Source organism: Hippocampus guttulatus, chromosome 19, assembly GCF_054856545.1.
Source record: "Hippocampus guttulatus isolate MCC_2025c chromosome 19, RoL_Hgut_1.0, whole genome shotgun sequence".
NCBI lineage: Eukaryota > Metazoa > Chordata > Actinopteri > Syngnathiformes > Syngnathidae > Hippocampus > Hippocampus guttulatus.
In genome coordinates, this window is record NC_141279.1 from 4,617,841 (window position 1) to 4,641,298 (window position 23,458).

General features: G+C 46.1%; 1 protein-coding gene and 3 long non-coding RNA genes across 16 annotated transcripts; 3 read left to right on the top strand and 1 right to left on the bottom strand.

Annotated features, from left to right (window-relative positions):
- Positions 1-29: 29 nt before the first annotated feature.
- On the top strand, positions 30-9,975 carry cdc42ep4b (CDC42 effector protein (Rho GTPase binding) 4b). Of its 3 annotated transcripts, XM_086099205.1 has the most exons (3): positions 4,216-5,192; positions 6,422-6,525; positions 6,992-9,975. In XM_086099205.1, the coding sequence occupies exon 3, from the start codon at positions 7,156-7,158 to the stop codon at positions 8,125-8,127; it is 972 nt and encodes a 323-aa protein (XP_085955331.1). In that variant the 5' UTR covers positions 4,216-5,192; positions 6,422-6,525; positions 6,992-7,155; the 3' UTR covers positions 8,128-9,975. The 3 variants fall into 3 exon arrangements, with proteins under 3 accessions (XP_085955328.1, XP_085955331.1, XP_085955330.1); XM_086099202.1 differs by lacking the exons at positions 4,216-5,192; positions 6,422-6,525 and adding an exon at positions 30-194; XM_086099204.1 differs by lacking the exon at positions 4,216-5,192 and having other exon boundaries at positions 6,088-6,525.
- Positions 9,976-11,920: 1,945 nt separating this feature from the next.
- On the top strand, positions 11,921-14,386 carry LOC147189650 (uncharacterized). 9 transcript variants are annotated; one of them, XR_015103997.1, is made up of 8 exons: positions 11,922-12,139; positions 12,328-12,353; positions 12,432-12,471; positions 12,548-12,593; positions 12,731-12,793; positions 12,880-12,921; positions 13,263-13,873; positions 14,246-14,386. It is a non-coding gene; the product is annotated as an uncharacterized LOC147189650 (long non-coding RNA). The 9 variants fall into 9 exon arrangements; XR_015103995.1 differs by adding an exon at positions 13,922-14,035 and having other exon boundaries at positions 11,921-12,139; positions 12,731-13,785; XR_015103998.1 differs by having other exon boundaries at positions 11,921-12,139; positions 12,731-13,731; positions 13,827-13,873.
- Positions 12,464-23,357, bottom strand: LOC147189651 (uncharacterized). 3 transcript variants are annotated; one of them, XR_015104015.1, is made up of 5 exons: positions 23,154-23,357; positions 22,364-22,446; positions 14,256-14,356; positions 13,809-13,867; positions 12,464-13,715 (listed from the first exon to the last, which is right to left on the bottom strand). It is a non-coding gene; the product is annotated as an uncharacterized LOC147189651 (long non-coding RNA). The 3 variants fall into 3 exon arrangements; XR_015104014.1 differs by lacking the exons at positions 22,364-22,446; positions 23,154-23,357 and adding an exon at positions 15,613-15,925 and having other exon boundaries at positions 12,464-13,398; positions 13,478-13,715; XR_015104013.1 differs by lacking the exons at positions 22,364-22,446; positions 23,154-23,357 and adding an exon at positions 15,613-15,925.
- Positions 18,535-21,010, top strand: LOC147189652 (uncharacterized). The gene is made up of 9 exons (XR_015104027.1): positions 18,535-18,571; positions 18,901-19,034; positions 19,216-19,237; positions 19,322-19,361; positions 19,438-19,479; positions 19,548-20,395; positions 20,603-20,651; positions 20,747-20,806; positions 20,885-21,010. It is a non-coding gene; the product is annotated as an uncharacterized LOC147189652 (long non-coding RNA).
- Positions 23,358-23,458: the final 101 nt, after the last annotated feature.

Genomic DNA, 23,458 nt, shown 5'->3' on the forward strand with positions numbered 1-23,458 from the left:
GGGGGGGGGGGGACGCCCACACAAGCTAACGCGGACGCTGAGCGACACATTCAAGGTACTCCCACCGAAGAACTGCGCCGATCGAACGGACGCTCCTTCATCTCTTCGGCCTACTTCCCCTCACTCTTCTGCGGTTACAAGTTTTGGACATAGATCGTGGAAGTTTCTCAACCTCCCGGAACACCATCTTGAAGGTAAGAAGTTTGACTTGTTTAATGTGTGTGTGTGCTGGTTCTTTGTCGAACTTTTATAGCGGCAGGCGACCTCGTCGCGTGTGGCAATCGAGTTGTGGGTTTGGTTTTTAGCTAGCTCAACGTCAGATCTATTCGAGCGTCATCCTCGGTAAGTCTCGTCGCTCCCACGGCTGTATGAAGACAACAATGAGCCCGTCCATAAGCCGATAGCCCCCCACCCCACCCCCACTGTGACCCCCTCCTCTTTTATTATTTTTTTCCATGAGTCCCGGCCACGTCTTGTTGCATTGAAACACAACAAAAACAAACTTGCTACACTTCTCCGATGACGTCACAAACAGTGCAGTCGACGAGCGCATTGAGCGAATGAAAAGACCCTCTAAAAGTCTATAATTTAAATGCGGTAATAAATTTTTGTGGCACGAATGAGTGTTCCTGCCATTCATGTTGGATTTATGGCATGATTTATCTCGCAGGTTTCTCCAAAGTAGAGCGCAACTTTCCCTTTAAGAGCAGAATCTAATCGGAGGCAGATGCACTTCAAGGCTCATTTTTCCCCCCAAATTATGTAACATTTAACGCTCTGCAAAACGAATAGATGGCACAGTTTGTGCTGCAAGATCATGTTTCGAAGGAGATGTCGTTTTTTCTTGGGGTAAAACTATTTCGCCCAGGATAATTGATTCAGCAAAAGATGAAATATCAGGTCATTTGGCATAAAGTGAACAATCATCCCAAAAAGAAGCTTTAATTTATTTCTCCTCCCAGTTGAAGTTTACTCTCAACTCTCAACATAACATTAAAAAAAAATTTGACATTGCATCTTTAAAACAACCCCCTAACTTTGCCTGAGGAAAGTCTGCTGGCTTAATGGTAACCCACAAAGCAAAACAGCAAAGATGAGCTGAAGAAAAGCTTTGATGTTGCAATATAACCAAATCTTTGAACACTAAAGCGGCAACAACTCGTACTCTCAGTCTTAGTTTTTGCTTTTTTTTTTCTTCAGCAGAACATTTCTTTTTCTATACTTGAGCTTGTTAAACTGAAAGCTTGTACACTTGTAGGCAGACAGTTTCAACCTTGTCCTCCATCCACCTGCAATTTTTTTGGTAGGCATCATCATCGGTAGAACTGCAAAAGAACATCAACCATTTTGTTTTGTCGTTCAGGTGTCCCGCAAAGACAATTTTATTCCCAAGATTGCAAGCCTTCCACTTTTTCCTGCTCTGACTGTGCCTTTCGTTTACAGATCTGATTATTTTCACAGATCTGATTATTTTGAGGAAACCGGCTCCCGGCCCGTATGAGCTCACCGCTCCAGTTTGAAAAGAGAGCGTACGATCGGATTGGTTTAGAAAGACTGCGCAGCAACCTCTTCAATTATTACAAATTTTTTATTCATTAAAAATATATATTTTTAAAATAAATATAAATATAATCTTAAAATAAATATTAAAAATATAATAAAACAAAAATAAATATTAAAAATCAATTAATAAAAAAATTAATTAATTAAAAAAATTGCATCCTTCTTAAAACTAATTTAATCTGCACAAAAAAATAAAGGAAATGCAAGCGCTATTCATCCTATGCCAAGTTAACAATTACTCGGCGGCATTTCTGCCTGGTTGCATATTTGCGGTGTTCTTCGTGTACACAAATGTCAAAAGATTGGATCATTCGTCGGTGATGAAGTCCCGTCAGTCAAACCAAAACAAATTGATGTTAAGTCTGCGCGAATATCTTAATTTCTACTGAAAACTGTAAAAAAAAAATATATATATTTTTTTTTAGTCATCGGAAAATTGTTGACATTCTATCCTATCAGCTTTTTTTTCGCCAATGTTTATCTCACCTGCTGCGCCCGTTGTCATCGATACCTATTTTCCCCAAAGCTGCCGAACCAGTTTGGATGATTCTTTGCACTATCGTACATTGAGTGGATAGTTGCGTCTGGGCACATGAAAAGTCTGCATTCGACACATCTGCCCAGCGCGCATCCACCGAAATGGTTTGTTTTGCTCGCTTTATGGATGTTCTTGTCAAAACTTCCTCGCTTTGTTTTGTTGATCTAGTTTTGAAGCCGTTGTTGTTTTCCTTCCCTGGCACGAAGCTTTGGCCTGTGAAGTTGTTGTTGACTGTTTTGAGCGTGTTCCGTGACGACGGGCGTGACGGGGCCTTGGCAGTCCGGGCCCATGAGTTGACATTTACGCCTTGGAACTCGCGCGGAGTTAGTTAATTAGGCGCTCTTGGTAACTGGCGTACCTAATAAAGGTGTCAAATTTAATTTGGCGTATTTTTAGACGAGTGCTGGGTTAGTCAACGGGCTTTCTTGATTGATAAGCATCATGTCCCTTTTTTATTTTTATTTTTTTTTTTTTTTTTGCTCTTGTGCTTTTGGGCGTACCCGAAAAGGGCTTTGTTACTGTTAGCCTATTGTACGATTATTGCGTCGCTCGGCTACTCTTTCGTCTTCCCGGTGACCCTTGAGCCCGCTTACTCCTTGTCTCTGACAGACTTTGAACTTCCCGCCGCCTCCGTTTGTCAACTCCTTGCGAATGGGTTGAAATGGTGGGATATATGTTGACAAGGCCTCCTAGTCTGGGATCTTTGTATCAAGTGAAAACCACAGGGGGGGGTTGTTAACTGGTCTTGTCGGTCTGGTGGCTTCGGAAAGCGGTTTTTGCCACTGATTTAAAAACAAAAAACAAAAAAACGCCGGAATCTGTTAAGACACTGATTTATCTTCAAGAACTCTCTAGCTGTTTGACCACCCCCCCGCCCCCTCAAGACCTCCCCTCTAATTTCATTTTAAAGACCAAACAAACCGAAAGGCGACCGCGCTTGGCTCTGTCTTTTTGAAGTCCGACTAACTACACCCGCCAACCCCTCCATCGAAATCCAGTCTGCTTTGTTTTGTCGTTCCAGCCGCTCGGACAGTTAATTCAATGACTTGGCCCCCACGGGGGCCCTCGCATGAACGCGCTCCATTTGTCTGGGAAAAAAAAAAAAGTGTGCCTGCGCGCTCGCTACAATCCCTCCGTGGAAGCCCTAATGAGGGCTCACCACTTGCCCCCCGCCCCCCCTCACTCTGTGCTGTTCTTGATCATTGCTCTTGTCCCTTTTTGTCCATGCCGAGATCCCAAGGGTGGGCCGAATGACAGTTGGGGCCTCGCAAAAATCCAGAAGTAAAAGCAAGAACTTTGACCCTCATTCATTTTTTTTTCATTTGTCATGCGTGACGGCGCTTTGAACTCTGATTTTGTCGATCCATATCACCCCCCACCCTAGCCTAACCTCGACCAAATTTATACTGTAATTTGAATTTTGAAGGGTGTTCCGTGCTGCAGTTACATTTCAGTGTCATGCAAGTGTGAAAAGAAGTTAACCACCGCGAGACCGATCTGAGAGCAAAACACAACCGTCCTGATGTAAAACCTTCAATGTCTTTAATTCGAGGTTTTGTGCAATTTCAGAGGTGTAATTTCACCCTCACAATACTTTAAATATAAATGACTAATTTTGAGCCGACTGAATAGTCCGTTTTGTGTATGCCAATCAGAACTTAAGCGGAAGACTTTTTCCGACCCTGCAAATCGAGGTTTTTCTGATCCCCGAAACGCTGACCGTCCGTGGGTCTCTCCGGGTTTGTTTGGTTTTTTTTGCCTCGGACAACAACATGGCCCCGCCCACCCGGCAGCACGGCCCCGCCGCCAAACACTTTGTCCAGTCATGCAGGAATAAACGCTTGATAAAAGGCCAGCTTGGCTGGAAACACAGAGAGAAATCATTTTCAAGCCTATCGGGTGCTGATTGTGTTCCGCCGAGCGTTCGGGAAACTGGCCAGGACAGCATTTGGGGAGTCGGATGGAGGACAGTGGGACGTTCGGTTTGCAACGGGGGCGGGGCGGCGTGTTGACTTTATTTGCTAACCCCCGTGGCTCAAACACGGCAAATGATGACCTGATGAAATGATCCCCCCCCCCCCCCCCCGCTAATCTTGTTTGAATTTGTCTGACAAAGACACGGCAGTCTTCAAAATTGCGGCGTTTCAAGCCGGCGTTTGAGAAGCGTTTTTTTTTGCATGTCACCGAATCACGAGGCCGCCGCGGTGCTTCCGTGTCTTCTCACGTTAGGCGCGTTCACCTTTCTCAAAAGTCACACCCGTCTGAGCGGTTTCTGCGCCGTCGAATTATTTTTACACTTCCTTTTGTCTGCTCCATTCGCCCACATGCTTTTTGCGTCACCGAGGTTGCCCAACCGAGCTTGCGGACCGGACGTGAAGGCCGACTGGATGAACGGGTTCTCCGCAGTCTCGTAAATCAATCACCCGTGGTGTCGTTTCATCGAGGAGTCACGCGCGCCGTTCAGCAAAAGGACGTCGGTGTAACGAGACAGCAGTTTGCTTTCGTTGATCCGTTCGGCAAAATCCCCCACCCTGAAAAAAAAAACCTCGACATGTTTTGCTTTGCGAATTTTTTTGCATGACGTAAAACAAATTGATTGTCCATCCATTTAAAACATTACGATGGCCGTTGTGTGTTTTGGAGGCCTTAACCCCGCCCCCGTTTTACTCCCGCCCCGACCACTCTTACTCCCACTAATGAGTTTTTCCAACCCAATGTCCCGTCCGTTGTGGGAATGCGATCTGTGCTTGACCTTGGCCCAACCGGAGACAAATAAATTGCTCTTTGTCCGACCGCAGGCCCCCGCCGACGAAGCCGCCATTGTTGTACTTTGGGGCCGCAGAAGTCAATTTGCATGTCAATGTTCCCGACCGAAGCGCCGGAGAATGGGCACGACTGTGGCTTGTTTGTAGGGGGGGGTTAAATAAAGTCTGCGTAGTATCAATAAATGAGTAACTTGTTGGAAAATGTCGACGCCCCCTCAAGTAAACGGCGCTGAACATCCAGTTGGCTGGAAGAAGGGGAAAGCGGTGCCACGAGATTACGCAAGCGTGGCGGATGAGAGTCATGATGTCATCGGGCGCGAGCCGAGGTGACATGACGATGATGCCCTTAATCATTCATGGCCCACCCCCCCCCCCCCCCCCCCACCCCTGTCGCCGCTCGCCTCTGCTCGAGTTGGTGTCATGTGGCGCTACGGGTGCTCGGTTACGTAAAGGCCTTTCTCCCCGCCGGCGACAAAAGAGGGTCTATGAAACCGGTCTGCGATGAAAATGTCATGATCATCGTGACCAAAATGATCGCTTTGGCTACGTACTGTTGAAATTGTCAACAGCAGCAAGCAAAATCAATTTCTTGGAGAATAGTCACAATATTCTACGGCTCACACGGCGTCGGCGTCCTCCGCTTGCGGTTGGAGCGATTTGGATCGGATCATTTCCATTTGTGCCGTCTGTAATTTGATCACGAGTGTCATCGTTGTCGTAACCGTCAAAGAATGAGAGTGACTGTTCGCCGTAGCCCTCCTGATAAAACCTGAAATGAGTGCGCAATTGATGAATATTGCTAAAATGTGATTTTTTTTGTTTTGTTTTGTTTTTTGTCATCGTGTCGTGAGAAGACTATTTTGTCTTGACTTTTTGTGCACCGAATACTTTTGTTGGCTAGCAATGAGACATTGATTTGGACCACACCGGCACATCATTGACATTAGCCTGAAGTTGCTTGGGGGATATGCTAACAGCGTTAGCTTTTATCCAGTCTTTTACCATCTGGTTCTGCCAGCACTCGTGCTAATGTTTTCTTCAGATATTATCACCCCATTGATTCGCAGCGGAGTTAGGCATTCGGGGGGTGGCTGCGCTTTTAAAAACACAAAGCGGTGGGGGGGGGGGGGGGGGGGGGTTTCACATCAGTAACATTAGCGCAATGGTAGCCACACACGAGTGGGCCTTAAAATCTCTCATGAGGGCTTTAAGAGCCAGGAGTCACTGGCCAGCTCATACCGCCGAAGCGCATACATGCTAGCTGATTTAATTTTTCTTTGAAATCTTAAATGGGAAGTCAACGGCAAAAGATGTTGACAGGAATACGTTCCACGGGGCGGCCATTTTGTCCGTTGCCGACAATTGCAAATGACGTCAGAGTTGCTCAGGGATCAGGTAACGCTCCATCGTGGCTCAGCTTCAGAAAACGGGCCCTTGGAGCTGTCTTGAAATCCCAACGCTGGCTTTAAAAGCGCCAGTTTGAATCACAGCTCATCGCCGCCTGCAAAGCTTTCATTCGTAAGCGCTGCCCTGTTGAGTTTTGATGTTTTCACAGCAGAGCGGATACCGAAACGAGTCGAAGCGCTGCAGGCTAAACAGACAGACGGCAGTCAGGAGGAGAATGTAACAAATCTCGACCAAGCGACGCGAGCAAGCTCTGTAAGATGATCCCAAGAAATGCCGCTGCGCTTTTTTTTTTCCTTTTCTCCCCTACCAGCATTCTCGCTTCATGCTTCTTGCCGCTTACGCAACAATCAAGGGGGCCCAAAATGGGAGCTTGCGAGCGCCGGCCACCTGCGAACGTTTTTTTAGAACGAAATAGAGAAATCCAAGAAGGGGCATTTGACAGAAGACGTGGAGTGATTCTCACAAGTGTTACGCAACATCCTGACGGACTCACTAACCAGTGAAAGGTTTTGTTTTGGTCTAACAGATGTTTCCATTTTGGAACAAAAGATGACATTTTGCTCCTTGTAAATACATATGGATGTGATTTATTCTTTTTTTTTTTTTTTTGATAAATTGGCAAACAATTCAAAAACGTATGTGTGTTCTGAGTTGGAATGAAACTAACATAAAATGTGTAAAAGGATGCACATAATAATGTCGTTTTTTTTCCTCACAGGCCGATTTGCCGCAAATGACGTTTTGAGTACGAGAACCAAAATGGCCGCCCACATTCCCGAACACGTGAAGTGTCTTTGACGAAGCCAACGAAAAAGTTGCCGCAGGAGATTCATCGATTCTGCAAAGAAAATCGCCCGCCTTCCTCCCCAAAAGCATCCCATCATGCCGATCCTCAAGCAGCTGGTCCACTCCAATCAGTCAAAGCGGCGATCACGCGCCGACCTGACGGCGGAGATGATCAGCGCTCCTTTGGGAGACTTCCGGCACACCATGCATGTGGGGCGCGGCGGCGACGCCTTCGGGGACACGTCCTTCCTCAGCACGCGTTCGGGCGAGGCCCCCGACGCCACGCGCGACTCTCCGGGCTCCAAGCCGTCGCTGCTGGTTCGCACTTTCCGCAGCAGCAAGCGCTCGCACTCCGTCAACCGCGGGGACCGCTACGAGTACCACCACGCCGCCGCCGCGCCGCCCGCCTCCTCGGCTAACTTTGTGAAGAACGCCATCTCCCTGCCGTACCTCAACGACCACGAGGGTGCCGGCAGAAGCCAGGGGATGGGCGTGTCGTCGGCCAGCAGGCCGGCGGCCATCGCCACTTTCGGCGCCGAGTTTGACGAGCGCAACTTCGGCGACCTCGCCGAGCTGCCGCCGTCGCAGCCCAAGTCCGGCGGCGGGCTTAAGCACGCCGAATCCATGATGTCCTTCCACGTGGACCTCGGACCATCCATGCTGGGCGACATCCTGAGCGTGATGGAGAAGAAAGACTTTGAGGACGACGACCTGGGCTACGAGGAAGGCAAGGGCAGCGAGGGCCACGGCTCGCCCGCGCACATCCCGCTCATCGACGACCCCGCTCCCGTCGAGGAGCGGCAGCCCCCCGCCAGGCCGCCCCGCATGATGATCTACCAGCAGAAGGTCATGGTGGCGCCCTACAGCCCCGAGCTTCACCCCAAGAACAACAACAACCACCACCAGCACCTGGACAGCTGCTCCGTGTCCAGCTCCGGTTCCACCACCGAGGAAAAAACGGCGTACGCACACCACAACGACACGGACAGCGCCAAGTACAGCTCGCCGCGCGGCGACGACGACTTCTCTTACATGGACGATGACGACGACGACGAGATCAGAGTTTAAGATCGGACGCCATTGCCGCCTGATCCTCGGGTCTAAATTCATCCTTCTGCGGCGCAATGGGGCCGCGGTTACGGCATCCGGGACTGCCACTCGTCACCTCACCTTGTCCGTCGATTTTGGGGAAGCCGGTGGCCATCTTTGAATGATCGCAGCAACGCGGTGTTGAAACAGAAAGTGAAAGTTGTGGCCCGGGAATGTGTTAAAAAAAAAAATCTGAAGGCGGGATGCTTGGATCCTGTGTGGACTTTTCCAGTTTCTTCCTCCCACATCCCCAAAACGTGAAGGTTCCCTTCATTGAAGACTCAAAAATTGTCCTTTGGTGTGAAAGTGAACATGAGTGGCTATTTGTTGAAATGTGCTGACGACCAGGGTGCGCGGTGCACCCAACCTTTGCCTAAAGCCGGCCCACCCCCCGACCCCACCGAGGACTGACTCCTAAAACATATCTGCAGGCCATTCCATGTTTTGTTTTCGTCTTAAAATAAAAAAGTCGGGCGTCCAATTGCACTTAAAATGGCGGGTCGCATTGAAAGTACTTTACAGAATGTAAAAAAGTTTGGGTATGCATTTCGGTTTCTGGTCAAGTAGATGTTGTTAGCTAACGCAAGGAGAATTGGCCTAAGTTCCTTCCTCGAATGGATGCGGTCGTGACGGTATTCGGTTCCTGTCAGCACAGGATTATAAGGACGGAGTGAGAAAAGAAAACGTCTCGGGGTAGTTGCCTCGCTGCGATCATTCTGTTACTCGCAGATCATAATTTTAGGTACACCTGCGTCATCGTGACAATAACATGAATAAAAAAAAAATCGAGACATTTTGGTCAAAATATGATCCGTTCTCCTAGTTGTGGTTGTAGTTTGCATTTGACTAAATAAAACAGAAAACACTATGATATCACAAATGTTAAATTAATATTCTAAGTGAAAATATTTTTGGAAACAAAATATATTGCCTAATTTATTGACGTTGTACATTGCACGATCCTAATCTATTTAGTCTTATGCATCCTACGGCCGCTGTCTTATTCTAAACTATGAGTTAGTATTTTTGCATTAATGATGACAGTTTGGCATTTATTAGATTGAAAAAATATATATACATATGGAACATGAAATGTCATAGCTCCTATAAAAAAAATGGAATTCAAAAAAATACAATTGCTATTTTATCCAACATATGAACTACCAGTTCACGAGTTGTATTTTTCTCGATGTAGTTTGCATATTTGAGAATAGAAATAAAATACGGTTATTTGCTAATGTACATGCTATAACCAGTAATTATTTTATTTTTTTAAAAATGCTACGTATTTTTTATTTTTTACAGTTAGAAAGAGCTTTTCTCTGAATCCAGAGTATGGTGCAGGTGTACCTAATGGTGTCCAGTGTGTTGTACGTTAAGCCAAGTATAGTTTAATAATCACTTTGTCGCGAAAATTAGCAAGTTATTTTCCTTGCGTTTATAGAATTGCTGTTTCATATCAGTCTTTTGTATGCATATACTTTTCTGAGGTAAAAGGGCCAAATTTGAAACATGATCATCATCCACCGAGCAGTTGTTGTGCCGTCAACGCTGATGAACAATTTGATGCGTGATCCAGCAGTCTGCTTGTGGAACTGCTGCAAGAAGAAAACAATGATGGAATATTCCACCACATTGCTGTGAAATGCCGTCTGAGCTGCGTGGACTTGATTTTTTTTCCTTTGCAAATAAGCTGGGGTCTGTTAAATAGAAATAGCTGTAAAAGAAAGTTTTATTGCCAAGTTTGTGCCATCTATTTACTTCTTTGCAGCACAATAACACTATTCAACCTTTGTTTTTTCAATAAAAAATACAAAGCTGGTGAAACGGCGTCATCTTTGTCGTTGGACAGAACAATATTAAAGGAGTACATTTATGAGAGGTTATCAAGAAGGCATGACCGAAAACATACATGCTTTAAAAAAAATCGGAACCACTGATTGTCTTGAGTCAAACACAACGGGTGCTAACCATCAAAATGAAGTAACCCCCCCGCAGGCAAGCAAAAGCAGATGGTTCGCGTGGCTGCGACGTCAGGCCTGCCGAGAACAATTGTGCACGAAGGGAGTGATCGATTACCTCTCAGCGACGGTGGGTATGGTTGCTCGCCTTTCCATAACAATTGATTTTAGTCTGACGATACATACGGCATGCCATTTCTTGTCTTGTGATGCAGCATGCCATTTTTTTAGTCTAACGAGACATGTCAGTTTTTAATCTTACTACACATCATGCCATTTTTTGGGGTCTTGCAAAACAAGTTTTTTGTCATTTTTTAGTCCGAGACCACACCCCCCCTTAACTTTCCTCGGATTCTCTCTTCCTCATTTCACAGCCCGATTTTATAATAAGCTGTTTTTGTTTCAGCCAAAAAGGACTACTATGTGTCGTTTTAGCCCCCCCCCAAAAAAACGACCATGTATAGTAAGGCGTTTTTAACCCCCCCCCCCCCAAAAAAAATTACCACGTAATTTACAGCCAAAAAGGAAGACAATGTATATAGTAAGGCATTTTTGTCGAAAAAAACATTCCTTTACATTTTGAGCTCTTACTGATTGATATACATTCCCGAAGACGGTGAATACTTCGAGGGGGAAAAGTTACTGGGGCCCGACAGAAAGTTTTCTGCCCAATAATATTAAATGAAGTTTGTGATTTCACTGAGATCCTTTGGGTACAGGATTGCAGGTTCTTAAACCCCCGGCCCCGTCGGGACCAGCAGAGACCACCCCGCAAGCATCCAGACGAGACTTGCGTCTACTATTCCAACGGAGTTGCCCTGATCAACGAAGCATCTTGAAACAATGAATAAAATTGGCTTGCACGTTTGGAAGTTTGCGTATGGATGTTTTATTTGCACTTTATTTCCGATCGCCAATAAAGCAAAATGACACTATCTCTTTGTGATACTCGTCTTCAATCTAAACCGACGCAGGCTTTGCAAAGTCTCTCTCTTGATCTCAGGATGGCATTCTGAAGGCAGGCAGCGGTCGGAAATACTGGCGTGGTTGAGGGTGATGGGTGAGGTTGGAGTGCCGTCACGTCGCCCAAAGGCGAAGCTCGTCCCATCAGTGACCACTCCACGAGAAACGCCGGCTCACCAATTCGATTCTTTGTTTACCTTCAAAAAGGGACTCGTGTGGTCATCCGCCTGTGACTACATTTTTTGTGCCGGAACTGCCTGACAGGAAAAGACATCGCTGGGGAGGCAGCCGGACCGAGTTCGAACCCTGTCCCATCTGCTTTCCATTTATAAATTTAGCAAGGGTGAAACCCGGGTTTCCCGTCACCTCGTCCGGGGGCGAAATTAGTACCAGAAGCAAACACCCCACGAGTTGCCAAAGCGTCTCACCAAACATGTTCCCTTTTTAACTTCCGAACGCGTGTGGCTGACTGATGCCCGATTAGTACAGGTAAAAATTTCGAAAATTTCCGTGGAGAATGACCTAATGGGAAAACACGTTGAATGGGAGTCAGGCGAACTGAGTTCGAGCCCCACCATGTGCTCCATTTATAAATTTTGCAATAATCAATCCCGGGTTTTACGGGGGCACGCCAGGCCTTAATCCATTCGACTACGCTCGATTATGAGTGAAAAATGTCGGGTGCTCATATTTATTTCTATATTACTCCATCAAATTTTCAACGGTACTCTTTGATGACAAGAAAAATACCTAGTGGTGAGTACAACCAACGTGGAAATATAGTCCAGTGGTATATGACTGTCATTCCCACCTGGTGAACTCAAGTTCGAGACCCGGCGCTGCCGTTTTCATTTCGCTCCGTTTTTTACACACAATATCTTCACATTCACTTCCTGTTTCAAATTAAACGTTTTTTATTTTTTCCGGAAGTGGCGTCATCAACGGATACCTATTTAAGGACGGCCAACAAGCCAATCGTTCTGTCGAACCTTCGACAGCCTGCGCTCGTCCAGGTCTCCACGCTGCTCCTGCTCCGCACGTCTGTCCACACGGAAAACTTCAAAAAGGTGACTTTTTATTCTTTAATAGCCTCTTAAAACACACCGCTTTCGCTCACTTTGAATGGAAAGCGGCACTTTCGACGTGCTCGTCCCTGGCTAACGCGCTCAGCATAAACGTTTGTTCGAGCGTTAGCAATCAATGTCTCCTGCGACCTAACTTTGCAACAAAGCCTTTTTTTCCCCCAACATACTAGGGCGAAAGCGACGTTTCGCCGAATGGGTAAGTAGACAAAACTAATTTTCTAAATTCACAATTAAAGCAAAGTATTGTGCATAATTGTGTCATTTCTGTTCACAGGTACAAATCTTCAAATGGAATCAAACACGGGCCACTCGCTGTGCGTTTTAATGTGGAATGCAAGTCCTGAATTGTTTGGAGCAAGCCCATCTAATTTGTTTCTTTTCTATCCACAGGCTTTGCATCTTCTACGGAATGGCCAACCAAATTGACTGCAACACGGTAGAACTGCCGCATTTTAAGATGCCACCTGACGGACTAAATCCCTAAATGTGTCAATTTAGAACTGCCACATTTTAAAATGCCACCTGACGAGACTAAATCCCTAAATGTGTCAATTCTCCTTTCTGTCTACACAGGCTCACATCGACGGAATGACCCATAAAATGGCTGCCATCCTGGCTTCACGAGGCTTTGGGCAGGTCTTTTACATGTGTACCAAATGTCTGGGTGCTAAGCCACGCGCTTGCAAGGTTGAAACTCAAAAGTTTGTTACCGTGTCTTTCAGGCCACCGCGCTGTCGAAGAGGCGTCCAACTCTGCTCTAACAAGTGAAGCAAACGCTTTCATACATCTGACGACTCGTTATTAAATCGGCATGTGATTGACCAAAGATTGGGTGTTAAATCCAAAAACAAAAAGTTTGGCTTGAACCACAGGTGCTTTTCCTCAACCAACGAAGCTCGTTGACCTGCTGGTTGAGTAGGTGCACCTGTGGCAGGGCTCTTAATTCCTGGCCCCCTCACACTTATCCAAATGGTCAGGATCGTTGTCCGGCTTCCACAGACCTTGCTGATGATCATTTGAATCGGGTGTGTTGCACATGAGAGAAAACGGCAGCTGAGTGGCACCTGCTCAACATGCGCATGTTTGTCCTGCTTCTGTCCACCAGGTGATGCTGAAGGACCTGATACACGTTGTGAAGTCGAGTCGTCCCTCAACGTTTGGACGAGTTGCAAAATTCCATGCCAAGTCCTTGAACTGTTGCTTGTAGGCAGGCCATCAGCAAACATGGCGTCACGATCCACCTGATGTCACACGCGCGCTGACTGGTGACTGAAGCAACAGCCAAAAAGCACTGCACATTTAATTTTCAAGCACACTCGCCTGCTTTTTTTTGACTCGGCGCGCAGCTTGCAGCAAGAGTGCTTCCAGAGATCCTCCAACTGCTGGGCCAAGAGACAAATGCAACAGGCTTGTAGCTGATCTTCAACGTTGCCGTTGAAAGGTTCAAATTCAGAGCTTGATGAGTCCCTCGTTTGCGGTGTTGGCAGGTTTGACCACCTTGGATGAGTTGCTGGACCAGTAGCAGCTTGGACTGTTGGTGCTGATCACGCTAGACCAACTGTTGGTAGCAAAAGGTTCCAGTGTCCAGTTGCTGCGGCAGCGTAGAGTAAAACGGAACTGCGTTTCAGGTTAGTAATTGGTGTCTACTCACCTGTGCCTTGTCATTCAGATGGAGCCTGTGCGATGAGGTGAAACGTGACTCTGAGCCATCTGCTGGTAAGAAGTCTAGTTTCATTTCAACAAGCGTGTGTTCATTTTCCACAGAGTTGAAGGAAGACAGTTTTTGGGTCCTCTGTGCCGCAAGAGGGAGGAGCCTGCTCACTGCCAGAGTCCACAGACGAGCAGGAAACGCTTTTTGCTGTTACTGTTATTTGCAAGGTGCTGAAGCCAAACTGCCTGAAAGGCAGGGAGACATTTCCACTCGTTCAATGCAGCATGCCTACTTTTAACTGTCTCCTTCTCGAAGCGGCAATCAACACGATCAGCTTGCTGCTCACAAAAGACCCAACAACTTGTCTCATGCCGAAAACATCTTTGTCTGCACAAGACATTGACTTGCGTGTAACTCACGGATGTCTTTCCTCTCAGGTCAACGCACCTGTCCGACGTTCTTCTCACGAGCCGACCACTTCGCCACCCAGCGACAAGCAGACTGCCATCCAACTTGCAACTTTTTCCTCTGCTTTGTGATTGTCTGTTCTGCAAAATAAAGCTTGATTACTAAGAACACTTCAACTCTCAACTTCATTCCTAAACACATCACAAAAATATTACTTAAAAAAAATGTTTTAATTCTTTTTCAAAAATTCCATTTTCAAATTTTTTTCTAAAATTTTTTTCTGGATTTTTTTTCCCCCGGGCAGAAATTTTGAGGAAAGTGGGTGTGGCAGAGCTGGAATGGCGGCTCATGATTGGCTGATGGCCGTGGAAGTGGGTGGAGCATGGCAATAACATGCTGTGATTGGTGGAAACGAGGGTGCGGTTATGCAAATGAGGTCCGCCCTGATTGGCTGGGGCTTTATGGGGCGTGGATATGCAAATTTGTAGCAATCTGATTGGTCGGATATTGGAAGGCGAGTGTGGTTATGCAAATCAGAGCACTCTGATTGGCTATGCAAATGTGTGCAAATGAGGGCCACGTCGTGATTGGTGGATGCCAAATTGGGTGTGGTTTGGGCCAGCTTTGCAGAAAACTTTCTAAGTCCCACTTGAGTTTTGAGGTGAGAGCTGCACTTCGGTCACACCAGACAGCCTTTATACTGTTCCCGTCGGTTTCACATGACCCAAAAGCTCAATTCTTGGAGTTTCGAGTCATGTGGAGACTAACGGGACAGCAGTGTTACACTTGTGACTGATGTGCCACTCTCACCTCAAGACCTCAGTCTTTGAAAAGTCTTCCGTTGGAGTGATCATGAGGCATGAAAGGCTTCGAGAGAGTGGAGGATGGATTTAGTCATAAAAGACAAAGACTCAAACTCAAGTTGTTCACACAATTTATTGGACAGAAAAGCCAACATGACATTGTGAAAGCATTTCGCCAGTCAATGTTTGTGTGGGCCTGTTCAAGTTGCACGCACACAAACACTGACGTCAGGCCATGTGCTTGACCAGCTCATGCGTGAGGTCACTGACATCTCATGACACACCAAGGGGGGCATGAGCACGTCCGACTTCTCTCACTCTGACAAAAACTGAGTGCCGTGTCCTCCACAACAACATGATCACACTCGTCTGGTCAAGTTTTTAAATGAGATTGAAGTTGGCCAAGTTAGTCATATGTATGTAGATATTACATTTATGCATACATAGACACATCTTTAAACGAACTTGGTCCACCTCAAGGTTTAAAAACATATTCCACGAGTGCTTGATGATGCTCGGGTTGTCTTTGTGCAGTTGACACTTTTGTGCAGGACACGAAGCAGAAGTTTAAGTTGAGTGAGAGCTTGTTTTACCTTGACACGGAGAACCTTCGCATTGTGCTGCTCCCTCATCATCTTCTACGGCGCCGCAGGAGCGGACCAACGGGAGAAAAGGGACGTCTCCTCGTCGAAGCAAAACAAGCTCGAGGGAAACAAACTCCTCTCGAGTTGTGTTAAATGGTAATAGTAAACAAATTAGAGGAGCAACGTATAGTAAGTGTGCTCCAAAATTGTCGACATAAACACATTCACAGATAAATGTCAAAAAATCAGTTTAAAATGTTAAAATTACTCACAAAGAGCATAGCATGTAGACAGCGGAAATACTTGCTCGTTGAACCGAATGTGTTACCGTTCTTGTGCTTGTTCTTATTCTTCCTCTTGGTAGATTGGATCTCCTTAGTCGATATCGCCCCCTACTGTCCGGGAAACCACAAAGGCGTTTGGTGTTGGCAAGCAATCTGAATCTAATTCACAGGATGAGTCAAGCATGCGAAAACACAAAAGGAATTGACTTTCCCAGTTCCAAGTCGTCCAGAGGATCATTAACGCAACAAAAAAGACCAACATGGTGAGACAGCACTTGATAAAGGTACCCAGCGAGTTGTACTTTTTCGCTGCGACTGTTCTTGAAAAGATGAGAACCACTTCAATCGATGGTGCGTCATTCCTATTGGGCACCAGTAGACGGGGCCCTGACGTTCCGTTCACATCTTTTGTTGTATTGTTTTGTTTGTTTTTAAGCGTCAACACCGTCGACGACGGGCCCGAGCCTGCGGTCGAATTTTGTAATGAATCTTGATGTATCGTTTTGTGCCATTTTGCATTATTGCTCACACCATCCAATAAGAAGGAATAACCTGGCAAAACATCAAAATGTGTTCACAAGACGTTTGCTCGCACATTGTGGAATGAGGACTGCTTCATCAGAAGACCACAGTCGAGACGGAGGCTTCGTTGAAAGCTTTCCTCAAACCACGTATACATTTTTGAGCACTTAATGATTGGCACATATTCCCGAAGACAGTGAATACTTTGAGGGGGGCGGGGTTATTGGGGCCCAATAGAAAGTTTCCTTCCCAATATAAAACGAAGCATGATTTCACCGTTGTATTTTTTCGGTGGGACTGTTCTTGTAAAGTTGAGCGCCACTTCAGTCGAAGGTTTGTCATTCCTATTGGACACCAGTAGACGGCGCGCTTACTTTTCGTTCAGACCTTTTGTTGTGTTGTTGTTTTATTTGTTTTGAACCGTCAACACCGTCGACGACGGACGCGAGCCTCTTGCGAGTTCGTGATCGAATTTTACAATGATTCTTACTGCTGTTAGCTGACATTGTAAAATCGAAATCGGGTTGATTGTTTCCTCTTGCCAATGGCGAGCCCTCTGCTGGAGTTTGAGACTGAAATGTTTGTGAGACTGTCCGGCTGTGACGGGCTGCTGCTGGTGGCGCAGGGGCTGGGAATTGACCGCATTCTGCTGCAGTTCATGCGGGTGTACACGGAGCAAGGAGGCTACGACATGACCAGCTCCGAACAGCTTACCTCCCCTCCAGCAGCTCAACACCACAACGACATTTTGATTATATTCAGAAAAAGATAGCCTGCGGTCATTTTATACAATACATCAGCGCTTTCATAACAGTTGTCATCAAGCGGTTGACAGAATTTTGGCAAATTATCCTGTGCCGGACGGTCAGGACGTCGCCCCCCACCCGCCGACACACAAGCCTCCTGTTAACGCATTGTCGTCGTTGGGTAAAGTTTGTTTTTGAAGTGGTGGTGGTGTATTGATTTTCGTCGTTCGGTCAACTTTGCTTCGGAGGCGGTGGTTGGGGGGGGGGGGGGCGTATTGATTGGCGTATACTGTATTCCCGAAGACAGCGAATACTTGGAGGGGGGTGGGGGTGATTTGGGCCCTGCAGAAAGTTTTCTGCCCAATATGAAATGAAGTTTGATTTCACCGTGATTCCTTTAGTGTTGTAGGTTCTTCAGCCTCCGGACCCGTTTGGACCAGCACAGACCAAAACCACCCCGACGAGACGTGGGTCTCAGCTATTCCAACGGAGTTGCCCTTCTCAACAAAGCATCTTGAAACAAACAAAGCATCTTGAAACAATGAACAAAATTGGCTTCCATGTTTGGAAGTGTGTGTTTACGAATGTTTTATTTGTGACTGAAGCAGACAAGAAACGTGTGTTTTATTCAAGCACTTTATTCACGATCACCAATAAAGCAAAGTAACAAAACGACACTGTCTATCTCTTTGTGATGCTCGTCTTCAATTTCAAAGCAAGTTGGCTTTGCAAACTCCCTCTCCTGATCTCAGGATGGCATTATGAAGGGAGCGGAGGGGAGAAACTGGTGAGGTTGAGGGCTTACGGGTTAGGTTCGAGTGCCGTCACGAAGTTGAGGGCCGAAGTTTGGAACACAAGAGGCCACTCACCAACTCACTCCACGAGAGATGCCAACCATCTCCTAAGCTCACGTGTCGGTTTTGTCCTATGATTAAATATATTTTTTCGGAATTTTCGCGCCAGAATGGCCTAATGGTAAAAGACGACGCATAGTAGCCAGACGACCCGGGTTCGAGCCCTACTGTCTGCTACATTTATAAATAGAGCAAGAATCGAACCCGGGTTACCCGGAGGCCACGTCATGTCTTTGTCCATTCGACCACCCAGATAGCTGTGGTTGCAATTTGGTTGGTCGTATTTAGATGATCTTACACTTAAAACGGTTCAGTATCTGGTAACAATGATTAGAGAGGTAAAATCAACAAATCCCACTGTCAGTCTATAGCCAAGTGGTAAACGACTGTGATTCCCGCCTGATGAGCTCAAGTTCGAATCTGGGTGTTGGCACTAAACACTCCGATTTTTTCTGTACCTTCACATTCACCTTTTCTCTTATAAACTTGTAAAAGCAAAGCTTGCCACTGTCAGTCTATAGCCCAATGGTATACGACCGGGAGTCCCGCCTGATGAACTCAAGTTCGAGCCTAGGTCTTGGCCTTATGTACACTTTTATTTCGCCTTCACATTCTTCTGCTTTCTTGATAGACATATAAAAGCGGTCGATGTAACTGTCACACAATGGCCCAATGATATAAGAATGCGAGTCCCGACGGGTGGACTCAGGTTCGAGACCCGTTATTAGCTTTTTGCAGTTTCTTCACATTCTTCTTTCTTATTATAATTGTAAAAGCCGTTTATGTACCTGTAAGACAATGGCCAAATGATGTACGAATGCGCGTCCCCACTGGTCAGCTCCGGTTCGAGCCCGGGTCTTCGCTAATTATTTTTTTTCATATCCCCGGAAGTGACGTCATCGCCGGAAACCTATTTAAACGGCGACAACGAGGTAATCATTCTTTCTCTCTTTCGACAGGCGTGCGAGCAGGAGCAGCGTGTGGCTGAGCGGAGGCTGTCGAAGATCACGCAGAACCCCAACAAGGTGACTTTTTACTCTTTCATAGCCTCTTAAAACACTCACATTTCCTCACTTTGAATGGAAAGCAGCACGTTCAACGTGCTCGCACCTGGCAAACATGCAAAGCAAAAATGTTTGCTCGAGCATTGCAATGAACGTCTCCTGCCACCTTGCAACAAACGCTTTTCTTTCTCCAACTTCCTAGGAAAGCTACGTTCACAGAGGAGGTAAGTAGACAAAACTCATTTCTTAATTCACAATTAAACCTAATATGCAAGTGTGCATACTAATTGTGCCATTTCTGTTCACAGGCACAAATCTCCAAATCGCGTCTAAAATGGGACACTTGCTGTGCGTTCCAATGTGCAATTTGAATTGTGAACCATTTGGAGCAAGCCCAACTAATTTGTCTCTTTTCTATCCACAGGCTTTGCATCTTCTACAAAATGGACCAATTGACTGCTACAAGGTGAAACTGCCGCATTTAAATATCGGACTAAATCCCAAATGTGTCTATTCTCATTTCTGTCTCCCCAGGCGCACCTCGACAGAATGACCCTTAAAATGGCCGCCATCCTGTGACGTTTGGGTCTTCCAAATATCGGGGTGCCCAGCCACACGCTTGGAAGGTTTGAATATTTAAGAGTCAAGAACTAACGTTACCGTGTCTTTCAGGCCACCGTGCTTTCGAAGAGGCGTCCAGCTCTGCTCTTCACAAGTGAAGCCAACTCTTTTATACATGTGCGAGTACTCGTAATTACTTGAGCACAGGTGTCAAATCCAGAAATTTGAAAAAAAGTTTGGTTTAACCACAGGCCCTCCTACTCGACCAGCTTGAGTAGGCGCACCTGTGGCTAAAATCAAACGGTGGCGGGGCTCTTTTCTGGCTCTCTCGCACACCGACAAAAGATCAGATTCGGTGTCTGGCTTCCGCCGACCTTGCTGATGATCTGATCATTTGAATCGGGTGTTGCACCAGGGGGGGAAACGGGCGGGAGAGTGACCCCAAGACATTTACTCGGCATTGCGTTTGTCCCGCTTTCATCCACCAGGTGGTGCTGAAGAACCAGATAACACGTTGTGAAGTCGAGTCGTCCTCGAGGTTTGGGCCTGTCGCAAAATTCCAATCAAAGTCCTGGAACTGTTGGTTGGAGGCGGCACTGGTGCAGGCCCTCGGGAAACGTGGCGTCACGATCCACCTGATGTCATGCACGCTGTCAGGTGACTGAAGCTACACCCAAAAAGCACGGCACATGCTTTTTCTTTCCTTCTGCATGCAGTGCAGCTTCCAGTCAGACCCTCCGCCTGCTGGGCAAAGAGACAAATGTGACAAGCTTGTAGCAGGTCCTCACTGCTGCCTCCATTTTCAACGTTGCCGTTCAAAGGTACGAAAAAGGAGTTGACGGGTCTCGTTTGTGACATTGGCAGGTTTGACCACCTTGGATGAGTCACTGGACCAAGTGTTGCAGCAAAAGGTTCCAGTGACTCAATTGGTTGAAAAATGAAGAGCTCGTGCGGCAGCAGCTTCGGGTAAAATGGAACTGCATTTTGGTTCGTAATTGGTGTCTACTCACCTGTACTTTGTCATCCAGATGAAGCTGGAGGAGTCTGAGGCGAAATGTGACTCTGAGCCATCTGCTGGTAAGAAGGCTCATTTCACTTCAACAAGCATGTTCTCGGCAGAGTTGAAGACTACTTTTTTTTTTTTTTTTTTTTTTTTTAAATCCCCTCTTCAGGCAGCAGTGAACATGATTGGCTTCCTGCACAAAAGACCCAACAACTTGTCTCTCTCGCTGGTAAGTTTCATGCCGAAAACATCTTTGTCTGCACAAGACATTGACTTGCGTGTAACTCACTGATGTTTTTCCTCTTAGATCAACGCACCTGTCTGACGTTCTTCTCACGAGCCGACAAGCAGACTGCCATCCAACTTGCAACTTTTTCCTCTGCTTTGTGATTGTCTGTTCTGCAAAAGAAATAAAGCTTGATTACAAAGAACACTTCAACTCTCAACTTCATTCCTAAACACATCACAAAAATATAACTTAAAAAAAATGTTTTAATTCTTTTTCAAAAATTCTTTTTTTCAATTTTTTTCTAAAATTTTTTTTCTGGATTTTTTTTTTTCCAGGGATTTTTTTTCCGGGGCAGAAATTTTGAGGAAAGTGGGTGTGGCATAGCTGGAATGGCGGCTCATGATTGGCTGATGGCCGTGGAGCTGGGTGGAGCATGGCAATAACATGCTGTGATTGGTGGAAACGAGGGCGCGGTTATGCAAATGAGACGCGCTCTGATTGGCTGGGGAGTTATGGGGCGTGGATATGCAAATTTGTAGCAATATGATTGGTCGAATATTGGAAAGTGAGCGTGTTTATGCAAATCAGAGCATTCTGATTGGCTATGCAAATTTATGCAAATGAGGGCCGCGTCGTGATTGGTGGATGCCAAAATTGGGTGTGGTTTGGGCCAGCTTTGCAGAAAACTTTCTAAGTCCCACTTGAGTTTTGAGGTGAGAGCTGCACTTCGGTCACACCAGACAGCCTTTACACTGTTCCCGTCGGTTTCACATGACCCAAAAGCTCAATTCTTGGAGTTTCGAGTCATGTGGAGACCAACGTAACAAGTAGTGGTACACTTGTGGCCATACGAGTGACTGATGCGCAACTCTCTCCTCAAGACTTAAGTCTTTGAGAAGTCTTCCGCTGCAGTGACCACTCAGCATGAAAGGCTTTGAGTGAGTTGAGGATGGACTTAGTCATGGAAGGCAAAGACTCGAATTCAAGTTCAACAATTTATTACACAGAAAGGCAAACGGGACAATGTGAAAGCATTTTACCAGTCAATGTTTGCATGGGCCAGTTCAAGTTGCACACACACAAACATTGACGACAGGCCCGAGGTGGGAGCAGCTTAAGTCTTGCATGTGCTTGACCAGCTCATGTGTGATGTCACATCTCATGACACACCAAGGGGGACATGAGCACGTCCGACTTCTCTCACTCAGACAAAAACTAAGTGCCGGGGTCCTGCACAACAACATGATCACACTCTTCTGGTCGAGTTTCTAAATGACATTGAAGTGGGCCAAGTTAGTCATATGTATGTAGATATTATATATATGCATACATAGACACATTTTTAAACTAACTTGGTCCACCTCAAGGTTTAAGAACATATTCCAGAAGTGCTTGATGATGTTCGGGTTGTCAATGTGTAGCTGACACTGTTGTGCAGTACACGAAGCATAAGTTTAAGTTGAATGAGAGACAGGCGGGCGTACTCACCTCCACCTTGTGGTGCGACGTGACATCAGACATCAGCTCTCCAAGCACACAAGAAGGCTCAATACTCACATGTGTTCAAATGCAGGTTGGGCTCACTTCAGCATGTCCTCCGAGTCTGTCGGCTGCACCTTTGGCCCAGTCGACTCTTCGATCTAGTCAGGCAGAAAGAAAAACAAAAGTGGGAAGTCATACTCTTCTGTTCCCCCCCACCCACAAATATTTTTTTTGTCGGTTTTTGTTCTGATTTGTGTAATTCTTCACAGGATAAGTGGCAGACCTTCACTTCTAACACGTCCATTTCCAAATCTGCCCGCTCGCGGCTCTCTCTCCACACCTCATGTACATTGAGCAACCTCCTTTCAATCAAGTGCTCAACTATTGAAAAGACTCAACGTCGTTCAACCGTCCACTAAAGTTCCCGTAAATTGGAGACAGCAACACTGCCTCCTCCTCGCGGACGAAAACGGGATCTCAAATTCATGAGAAATGCTCACACCACATAGAGAAACACGTGAAAATCCTGAATGGATTTGGGGACCCGAAAACACCTGTGAAAATGACGAGTATATTTGTGGACATTATCAACACGTATTTTATGTAATTGAGTATTTATTTTATGAAAACCACAAATCGATATCGAAAAACAATTGCAAAAAAGTCACGGATGCATTTGTGGGAATAGTTTGCAGACAAATCTGCCTTCATTTGTGAACTGGCCACCGTAGTGGTGTTTTTACGATAACTTCCATGACTTACTAACAATCAACAAATTAGAGGAGCGACGTGTGGTCATGATGCTCCGAAATTGTCTGCATCAATACATTTGCATATAGTTCGTTAAAAGGTTAAAACTACTCACTGTGAGTCCGGCTTGTTGTCCGCGGAAAAACTTGATCGCTGAACCGGATGTGGTACGCTTCTTGTTATTGTCCCTGTTCTTATTCTTGGTAGATTGGATCTCCATGGTCCATATCGCCCTCTGCTGTCCAGGAAGCCACAAGGGCATTTGGCAATAAATCAGACTCGGAATCAAATTCACCGTATTGGTCAAGAATGCAAAACCACAAAAGGTATTTACCCCCCACCCCCTTCCAGTTACGACTCGTCCAGAGGAACATAAACAGAACAACAAAGACCGATATATTAACCCCCCCCCCCCGCCCC

What these genes read in the sequence shown, in the direction of transcription:
- cdc42ep4b (XM_086099202.1), top strand. Translation starts at nt 7,156, where the DNA reads ATGCCGATCCTCAAGCAGCTGGTCCACTCCAATCAGTCAAAGCGGCGA.